Source organism: Protopterus annectens, chromosome 2.part1 (genome assembly GCF_019279795.1).
Source record: "Protopterus annectens isolate FY-2018-M chromosome 2.part1, PAN1.0, whole genome shotgun sequence".
Lineage (NCBI taxonomy): Eukaryota > Metazoa > Chordata > Ceratodontiformes > Protopteridae > Protopterus > Protopterus annectens.
In genome coordinates, this window is record NC_056729.1 from 1,522,265,411 (window position 1) to 1,522,276,240 (window position 10,830).

Sequence of the window (10,830 nt, forward strand, 5' to 3'; positions counted from 1 at the left end):
TAACTCAGGTTCTATCTTGACAGAACAAATTGTTTCAGAAATTCTGTTCAGTTGAAAGTAAGAAAAAAGGACAACCTTTGTCAAAACAGAACATTTCCAAATGGTTGTCTCATGCTATTACTGTGTGTTAAACACAACAACAACAAAATTATTCCATGCAGTGTCAAGTCGCGTTCTACAAGGCCCTTGACATTACCTGTGGCTTTTTAGAAAGGGATGGATTCTGTAAGTATTCTAGAAGCAGCAATGTGGACCTCTTTGTGCACTTTACAAAGTACTATAAACTAGATTCCTTCTCCAGGTTTACTACAGCTTATTCTAGGACCAATCGTCAGGGGCTCCTGGACCCTCATCCTGCCTCCTGACCATCATTTTAAGCTATGGAAATCTAGTCGTATACCATAGGCTATGGTAGCAGTAATCTATGTAAAAACATAGTGCAGTTATGTTAGTAAACATACCGTAACAGTAGTTAGAATGATCACTGCTGCAATAGCTGCTTCCTCCCTCGATCCCCCTTATTTTTTTTGTTTTTCATGCCAATATATTGAGAGTTAATAGTAATAACAACAACAGCAATAATAATAATGCTTTCCTGGCATTGACCTTCTCAGGGTTTTAGCCTTCTTATCTCTGTTCGCATAAATGCTCTGAAGGGCTTTGTGCCCAAACCTGTATTTTAATCAGTTCAGCTCGAGCTAACAGTTTGGGCTCATCCTCACTAACATTTTGGGCACTGGAAGATGTCCCTCTCCCTCCTATACTAGCCCAGGTATTTTCTGATTTACTGAAGTCTGAACTACTCCCAAATGGACTGTTAGTAAATTGTGTCTTTTCCTGGAATAGTAACAGTGTTATTTTTTTACTGATAAACCTCTGTATTTAGTATGGACTTTGTAATTTTGACATGTTGTCTGTATTTTGTCCCAGTATGTAAATTTCCCTATGATTGTTTGCAACTTTTTTCCTTACCCCCCGATTAAGACTTCTTTCTCTATTGTTAGTTAGTTAACAACTATTGCTATAAGTGTTTTTAGTTCTATTATAGTGGAGCTTTTCTCCCCAGGCCTCTGCTGAAAACAGGCATCTTGTCCAGTCAGACTTTCCCGATAAACAAATGTAAAATAACTAGTGTAAAATAACTAGTGAAACAGTGATCCATATAAAAAACATAAAATCCTTACTTTATGCCAGTGGCAGTCTCTGAATTTACCCTTATCCAATCTGTTGGGTCTATATTATAACACCAAAATTTTTAAACATCGAATGTTATAATATCGAACCCTTAATGTCGAACGTTGAAAACAGCGATGGTGCAGGACACTGAATTTTTTTCCCAGGGAAAGAATTTGGTGGGCCATTGCTGTGGCTTCGCTGTTTTCAGCGTTCGATATGTTGGACCGTTATGGGTCAGGTTCAGGTAAGTGTGCGATTGTGTGTATGTTAGGGTTAGTGGGCGGGTTAGGTGAGGTAGGGTTAGGGAGCAGGTCAGGTAAGTGTGCTGTTGTGTGGACGTTAGGATTAGGGGGCGGGTTAGGTGAGTTACGGTTAGGGCGCGGGTGAGTGTGTGATAGTGACGGACCTTAGGGTTAGGGTTGGGTTAAGGTAAGTGGATAGCTAGTAGCGTATGTAAAGTTTAGTTTAGGTTTAGGTGTAGGAATTTAAGTGTATGTGTGTGGATTGCTGTTTTTTGTGTGTGTTTGTGTTGTGTGTATGTTTCCCTGGGAAAAAATTTGGTATTCTGACTGTTCGATGTTTTCAGATTTCGGTGTTTGGGGTTCGATATTATAACATTTGATGTTTAAAAACTTTGATGTTATAATATAGACCCCAATCTGTTGAGCTCCCTGCCTTGTATCCTAGTCCACAAAATAAGGGAGAAAGAATTCTTCACTGCTGATTGTACACAGACACCAACTCAGACTTTATTTGGACAGAACAAAAAATGCAAGAAAAACAAATCAACTTTTTGTCTCTTATGGTCAGAAGAATAATGTCAGCCCATGTCTAAACAGTTTGTAGATGGATTTCTCTTTCTATGTCAGTACTGTTATTCTAGTAAGAAAAATGTAAACGCTCGCTGTGTTAGGGCAGTTACTTCCTAATAGTATTTTGGAAGCTGTGACCACTTGTCTGTAAGAAGCTGCTACTTGGCGTTCTTTTGACTCATTTGCTAAACATTGTAAATTGGATGTTTTCTCCAGAGCCAAAACTGCATTTGCCAAAGCTGTCTGCATGGCATCGTGAATTGTTGCTCAACTCCATCCTTCCATGCTTCTTTGAAGTTTTGAAAATGATCCTATTTGAGAGTAGGTAGTTTTCCATAACAGTAGATGTTCAAAGACATTGTTGTTGCACATATACCCTCCCACCACCCCCCTTTACAAGTAATTTTCTTTGCCCAGGGTGTGTGTATCCTTTCCCATTTATTTATTCATTTCCCCCTCTGTTGTCTTTTGTAGGACTTGACTTAGAGCTTTATGCTTCAGCCTCCAACATTAGTAGCAAGAATGGTGTGTGTTTTGGCATGTCTGTAAGACCCCTTTATGCTAGCACATCTGCTAAAGGCAGGCATACAGAGCCTGTGCTTTATAGTCTGGATGGACATATGGGTATCCTGACAGATAAGTCCCATTTGTGAGGAATACTGCAACATTGATCTAATCGAGCATCTATCATTATGTGTGTTGCCTACACAACTGTATTTTTATCACCCCTAAAGTATAGTCAAGTATCCTGATTAAAATGATGAATACCTGCTTCATCTTATTCCTGTAGATTCTTTAATATTTTTTTTTCTGTAGTACACATTGCATGTATAATGTAGTGTACTTTGCTTTAAACATCCTGTACTTCGTTATGATCGTAAATGTTAGACTTGTATCTTAAGAGAACATACTCCCTGGCAGAGCCTGAAAACAATCTATGCAGATCAGTGTTCCACTCCAGTAAACGCATTCAGATAAATAAATAAGCTTCCTGTTTTTATACAGCAGTGACCTTATTTGCCAGTACAATGTTTGGTCACAGCAGCATATTATAAATCATTAAGAATAATGCCTATAAAGATTCTTTGAATATATTAAACAGGAAGACTGTAACTACTTCACTCTGTTGTATATCCTAACAGGGTAAGGACACTTGACAGAAACACATTCGTTTAGGGGTAATCCCAGAGTGCTGGCTGGGTCAGGACCTGCTTAATATCACACATTTCTTAAGTGAAGATTGAGTGAACAAAACACAGGTTAGCAGGAAGAAGTTTCATAGCAACTCTTAGCTTTAACCCAGAGTGCTAAATAGCCAGCCTGCAGCTGCTTACTAGATGTGCAGTCAGTGCACTGTTTACCACATTTGTTTGTCAGAATTGGAAAATATCTTTAAGTTAAAGATGGTAACCTTATTATCTAGAACAGGTTGAACCATGCTTTATCTGAAACCACAACTAAATTTTATTTTCATCTTGAATTTCTGGTTGTGGCCATGGGGCTTGTTCACTGGAATCCGTATATATTTAAACATGCCGAAAAGAAAACACGACTAGTCTGTGGTTATGTAGTGAGAAATGAACATGAGAAATTGTTTTATTTATTATTTGAAAAGTGAGCTTCACATGAGTTATATTGCTAGATGCCACTGTTGAGGTACTTGTACTAGATATTCTGAAGTGTTCAGAAATGGCACTACCACAGTAAAAAATAAATACACCAGACACATTCTTTATTAACTCTCAGGAACACTTATCAATAAATAATACTACTTTTCCTGATATGCTGATTGTATTTCCTTACCTTTTTATTTATTTGTCAACTGGGTGTTTGGACTGATGTAAGACAGACCTTTGTGAGCTATGATCTGGGCCCAAAGAGGACGCAATAATCAAGTACTAAGATAGCTCAACACGTTTATACTGGTTGTCTGAGGTACGAAATTTAAGATTCTGATAGAGAGACATGATAAATGTTTGATCTGATCAAGAAATTATTAAATCTGTTACAGCTATGACCTTGACGTTTACTTATGAATTAATATTTTATTAGAGAATTCTTGCTGTACTGTAACATCTGTTTGTCAGCAATGTAGGCAGAAGTGACTTAGTTCAAAAGTATACATAATTTATGCGTTATTGTATATTTCAGTTTGCATCTCAGGAAGGCACTGCATGGGGGAAGAAGTCACAACAGGAGAAAGCTCTGCCATACCATTCATTGGCAGTATTATCCAGCAACAAGAGCCCACAACACCTTCGTCAGCATGCCAAGTGCTTGGCACATCTCAAACAGTACACCAGATCCTTGGCAGACATGGATGAAGTGATTACGAGACACACCAATGAGGATGTAAAATCACAAGTAGGAGACTATTGTATGAGAGGTTATATTCTGCTCCTGATTTCAAAGGATGAAGATGCAATTGAGGACTACATGAAGGCTTTGCATTTAAACCAGGCATTGGCATTATCTTGCATAGCAAGCAAGCCTGGTAGGCAGAGCCTTGCACAAACATTTCATAAGACAGCACTTCATCATTGTGAACAACAACTTCATGAAAAAGCATGGAAAATAACTGAATGTGGGTTTGTAATTGATCACTACAACAGCGACTTAAAAAAACTAAAAAATAGGCTCAAACGTGAAGCATCAGGTTGTCTCTTGCATTAGCCAAGATTTGACGTCATCTACATCCTGTTTTACTGACAAACTCTTTATGGATATGTATGTGTGCTGTTTGTTTTGGTAACCATTTGAAATGTCAGGAACTGCTAGACGGGGTCCAGAACCATGCTGACTGAATGGCTGATAAACAGACTTGCATGTAATAGGTCCAAAGCAGCACTAAGAGTTATGGAGTTCATCACACATGATGAACTTCACTATGATAACACAGAAGGCTAATGTAATTTTAAGGTGTAAAAATTAACTTTTTGCTGCAAAGTATCATGTATTTTGGTGTCACTCTTTCAGTGGAGTTTTTGCAGCTTATGTAAACAGAATAATGCCATTATGATCATGCGATGCCCCCTGAATTTGTCAAAGAAGAGAGGCAAATAAACAGTATGGTCTATACCAGGGTAAAACTATTGTTTAGTACCCTTTATATACCTTGGCATGATTTTAACAAAGGAGGTATCCATTACCTTAGCAGTGTTTCCAGTATATACACTAAAAGGACAACATGAAACACCATGATTTATTTTTGTGTCATTTGCTGTGACATGTAATAGAGACAGAATAAGATGCCACAAACCACAACCAATACCACAAACCTGCTCATTTCTGAATATTTGTAAATACTGTATTCTTACATTTTGACCCAGATAGATGCAGGCATACAGTGGAAATGCACATCTAAAATTCTGAAATTCATTTCCTAACAGTGCATTTTCTGAAAATATGATGGCCGTTAGTTAATGTTCCTTAAACTGCAAATTAATTAAAGAAGACAATCATTCATAAAATCATACACCTTATCCTCAATGACATAAAACTGTAATAATGAATGAAGATATTATTGATTATCATGGACTGCTATGCTTTCTAATTTATTGTGCTCCATTGTATACAGTGTTAATTGTGTTCCACATTTAATCTCAGAAAAAGCAAATATGGACTTGAAAAATTCAAAAAAAAGTTGTAAAGGTTTGATTTGTAAATGTTATATATTGTTAATCTTAAGGTCTGGTAGGAACATATTGTGTTAATGATCTACTGGAACTAGCCACATCTTGACCCTTTGGATTGTGAAATGCCTGTGAAGGTCTTGTGAGACTAGTGTTCATGCCTTGATGCAGTAGTAGCCATCCAAGAGCAGGTGTTATATTTACATGTTTCTATTTGAGTATGTATTCATGTGCCTTTGGTATGACATGTTATAGCTTTCCACATACAGCTGTATCCAGTGGCAGATGCAAAAATCTGGTTGCTGGATATGTATCAGTGAAAATAATCTTAGCACTGCCCCTGCTGCTTGTCATGAATCAGACAAAATGTTGAATCCATTTGCATATGTGTATCTGTAGCAAGGCCTGAGCAATCTTGTGGAATATGGGGCATTTAAAAACTTGTAGTCCAGTATGAGTGCAATACAGCGTTCAACTTTTCCAGTCAGGAAGTGCATTATTTTGTTTGAAATTTATTTTTGTATTTTCATTTTTTTTTTTTTTTTTTTTTTTTTGAAAAGACAATCTTACTTCACAGCAAGAAATTATGAAAATCCTAGCATGTTTTTAAATGCACACATAAACCCACAGGAGTAGATTACTTCTTCCAGTCCAGTAAAAAACAAAACCACAGAAAACTAGGCATTTTTGAAGAAAACACTAAAAAACACACAGTTATAAAAACACTTTACTGACAAAAACTACAAAGTGAGTGCTTTTATTTTGTCACATACTGTGTTGGAATGAGACATCATCAGACTTAAATCATTGACTAATGCTACCTGCTTGACTAGACCAATGGGAATCAAATGACCACCCACCAACTTAAATAAAACATCCATTTCTGTTTAAAAAGCGTCCACTAAATATCTCTTTCTTCTTATTTAAACACAGGAATTCAATCCAAACCACTTATTCACATTTAAAATCAGCTGCCATTTGTATGCATGTTAGTATTAATCATCATTTCTATTCATAGGTTCCTAGGTTCATAGGTGTGTACTAGACTAATGGCCCCTGGAGCCTTTACAAGCCTAGCCCATAGAAGTGCCTTGCATCGTGCTGCCCAACATTAGTTCCCAGTGCCTCTATCAGGTAGAGCCACCGGAGTGATCCCCGGGGTGAACTTTCTATTACCCATCCACTCATCAATATTTCTCTTGAAGAGGGACAGCGAGGTGCTCTGTTTGACATGTATAAGAAGTCTGTTCCAGAGCATGGGCAGTCTCTGAGTGAGGAACCTGTCCCTCCAGCATGTTCTGTTGATTGTGGTAATGAGGTTGAGGTCTCTGGAGCGTGTGGTGCAGAGGGATTGGGATTTCTTTAGATGTAGCATTTCTAACAGAGCTGTGTCAGAAATGGCTTTGCAAGTCAAGTAGAGATTGCCTCGAAGTAGACAATATGAGACAGAGAATAGCTGGAGTCTTTTGAGTCTGTCCGTGTAGGACATGTGTTTAATGCCTAGGATCCTCTTCCTGATGTAGCTCTGTGGCCTCTCTAGCTGTTGCAGGTGTCTAGAGAGGTACATGCCAAATGCGGCATTATACTTGATAATTGGTCTAATGAGGGAAAAGTAGAGAGAGACGATGACCTCTTTCTTCCTGGATGCAAAACACTTGGTAATGAGATGTGCCAGATAAAAGGACTTTCTGACCACAGTGGCAATGTAGTGGTGGAAGGAGAGGTTGCTGTCAACCAGCATCCCCAGATCTCTTATAATGCCTTCAGTGTTCAGTGGACTCCCATCGCTATGGTAGTTAGTGGGAACTGAGTTTTTACCAAAGGGGAGGACGACACATTTTTTGGCGTTAAGCTTAAGGCCATGGTTTTCGACACCAGTCATTGGTCTCAGTGAGGCCTTTCTGTAGGATGTCTGCATCACTTGGGTAGTTAGCAATGGGTCCCAGCTTGCAGTAGTCTGCGAACATGGCCAGCCAGAGTCCCTTTTTGTTGGTCTGGACTTCTGAGAAGTAGATGCTGAACAGGAGAGGACCCAGGACTAATCCATGTAGGACTCCACTCGTGACTGGTCAGCAGTCTGACTTGGAGTTCGCTACTTTCACACTGTGTGTTCTATCTGTGAGCCAATTTGCAATCCACCTAGTGATATAGGGGTTGATGCCTAGTTTGGTGAGTTTATCAGTAATTCCCGAGTGAGGAATGGTATCAAAGGCCTTGGCCAGATCGAGGTAGGCTGTATGCACTGCCTTACCTTTATCTAAGCCCTGGTGACTGACGCAAAGAAGCCAACCATGTTGAGCAGGCATGATCTCCCTTTCACAAAACCAAACTGTGTGGGGTCCAGAGTTTGGAGTTTTCCTATATCTTTGTTAATCAGGTCCATGATGATGCGCTCAATAACTTTACAGATCAGACTCATCAAGCTAATGGGATGATAATTCCCAGGGTCTGTACTCACTCCCCCTTTATGGAGAGGGATGACTGTAGCGGTGCACCATTCAGTAGGGACAAAGCCTGAGGTGAGGCTGTGACTGAACAGGGGACACAGATGTGGTGCCAGTTCGCTTTGTAGTTCATGTAGAACACAGCCAGGGATATTATCGGGTCCCATGGAAGCTGTATTCTTGGCCTTGGACAGTGCATCTTTAGCCTGGGCTGCAGCAATGCTAGGTGCTTGGCATTCTTCCAGTATTTTTATTGGTCCTTTTGGGGGGGGTAGAGTTGGCACTGAATCTGTCGGCCACTATGTTGACAATGTCTGTTGGCTCAGTATAAGAGGTACCCTTGTGCAGTAACTCAGAGCAAATCTGGGTATTGCTGTGGAGGTTCTTGATATAACTATAAAAGGTTTTGTGTCTGTTTTTAGTGTCTGCCACAATTCTGCCTTCATAGCTGGCTTTAGAGGATTTGATGAAGGATCTCAACTTTTTGTTGAAGCTAATAAGGGAGTTTTTCCAGTCTTGGGACTTCATCTTTTTCTGCAACAGTTTCTTCCTTCTGTTGTAGAGTTTATTAATGGCAGCGGGCCACCAGATTGGCTTCCTTTTTTTGGAGGAGAGAGTCTTGGTTCTGCTGGGTATGGCTAGTTCCATGCATTTATGTACATGTTCATACAGTGCATTGGTGTATGATTCGACAGTCATGCAGCTATTTTCCATTGGCGTGGGTGCCGTGAAGTTAGCCACCTCTGTTTTTAGAAGTCCAATGCTTTGGAGAAGTTTTTCAAGGTGGTTACCTTTGGGGGGGGGGGGGTGTGTGGGTGAGTTGTGGATTTCCATGGTGATTAGTTTATGGTCGGATCTGACCAGGGAGAGAATGACTATTGGTGTAGAGCAGCGGTCGCCCATGTTAGTAATAACCAGGTGAAGGATGTTGCTTCCTCTAATGCAGGTCAGAATGAGCTGGTCCAGGACATTGGAATTGATGAATTGCAGGAAGCATTGGTCCAGTGTATTGGTGCTTGAGTAGTTTTCCCAGTTGATGGAGGGGTAGTTGAAGTCTCTTAGTATAGTATTGGGTTGGACCTTGATAGATTCCAGGGTGCTTAGGAACATGGAGTGAGAGTCTAGAGACATGGTTGGGGACCTAGAGCAGGCTGTGACCTGGATCGCAGTCTTACCCAATGTTAGTTGTACCTGAAGTATCTCAGATGCATTATGTTCGGCTACTGGTCTGGAGGTGTGCACCACCGCCTTTGGAGCTTTGGTCCATGTTTCGGGGCTGAAAGGTGTGGAATGAGTTATAGCCTGGTAGTGCAGGGGTGCTTTATGTAGCTTTAAACCAGGTCTCTGTTACATCACAAATGTCAATGTTCTCCACCAGTATCCAGGGGTGACAGATGCAGGCCATCTCTGGCTAAGCAGCCCTCCCCTTACATTTTCAGCCCCCACGTCTAACACTGAAAATGTGAATTTTTAAAAATTGTTGTATTTCTCTGTCTGCTTAAATTATGTGTAGGATGCATCACATTTTTTAATTATATGTGTGTTCATAAATTTTGTTTTTAACTTTCTATTGGTTTTACCAGCATAAATTGAGTTACGTGACATGACAAATGTGCTGCTATATAAACCACATATTCAGAATCACAGTTACAAATGCTTGGGGGTGAATGTTACTGCAATATGCATTCCCTCCTTCATGAATATATCTACACATTTTACAAAATTTGCATTTTGAATTTTCTAGTCTTATCAGACAAAGCTGCATCACTCTGATGGTTCATGTCAGAAATCTGTTACTGAATCAATTGTTCTTGTTTTTGAAAAAGAATCATCCACAAAACTCAGTGGATAACCTCAGTTTTGTAACCTTATGGTCGAAGCTCAAGTCATCTTTAAATTCCACTTTACTCCCCTCTTCTGTAGTTAAATTATCTGTTCTGTGGAACATAATTTAACTGAATTACCCTTTAAATACATTAGATGTGTACTTTTGAATTGCAACAATGAATTACTCACTGCCTTCTTATAACTAACATATACCTTTAATATTTTTTGCCACACTTTTTTATATACAAGTGTCCAATAACACAATTGAAAATGTGTCATACTTCATGGTAAATGCCAACAATCTAGTACTAGAATTAGTATAACTAATAAATTCATTCTGTTCTGTTTATGCACACATCCATATTAGAAAAGTAACATAAATAAAGCCCCCATAGACTTTTACCCTCACAGGTAATGGACTGTTGTATAAGTGGTCTTTTTCCCATGCCATAGCTAGATTGCCAAAATTTGGGGTCATCGTAGCTCTGCTAACCACCTCCACAGTTTGTCTATAAAACTCTTGGTTAGATATGAAGTAATAATATTTTAACACCAAATCAGTACATTCTCCTAAACAACTTATTTCTTTTGTTGTTTAAATGCTGTCTTATAATAGCATTTTGCATTCCCATTAATTTCCTATATTGGGGGAATGACAGATTATGAAGATTTAAGGTCTAAGGACACCAGAAATTCTTTCTCTTCAACTCTGTTTGTGTAATCATCTCCTTGAAATGGAAAGAGTGCCTGATGATGATGGGCTTGCAGCTACTACCATTTAAAGGGCACTATTAACAAAAATAGAAATTAGCTCCATTTTGTTAACCCTTTGTACATTGTTGGCCTTACAAGGGGATCACTTTCATTTTTGTGTATTTTTGGTAACCAAATATTGTTCCTATCACAGGGTCATTCACTAAAAATGATATCATGCATCAT

The 10,830-nt window shown here is 39.1% G+C and overlaps 1 protein-coding gene across 1 annotated transcript in view; it reads left to right on the forward strand.

Annotated features, from left to right (window-relative positions):
- Positions 1-6,514, forward strand: part of TTC34 (tetratricopeptide repeat domain 34) — a 1,443,441-nt gene extending 1,436,927 nt beyond the window's left edge. Inside the window, exon 8 of the mRNA XM_044062977.1 lies at positions 4,140-6,514. Within this exon, the coding sequence (XP_043918912.1) occupies positions 4,140-4,661 (522 nt within the window). The 3' untranslated portion in view covers positions 4,662-6,514. The remainder of the gene's footprint in view (positions 1-4,139) is intronic.
- Positions 6,515-10,830: the final 4,316 nt, after the last annotated feature.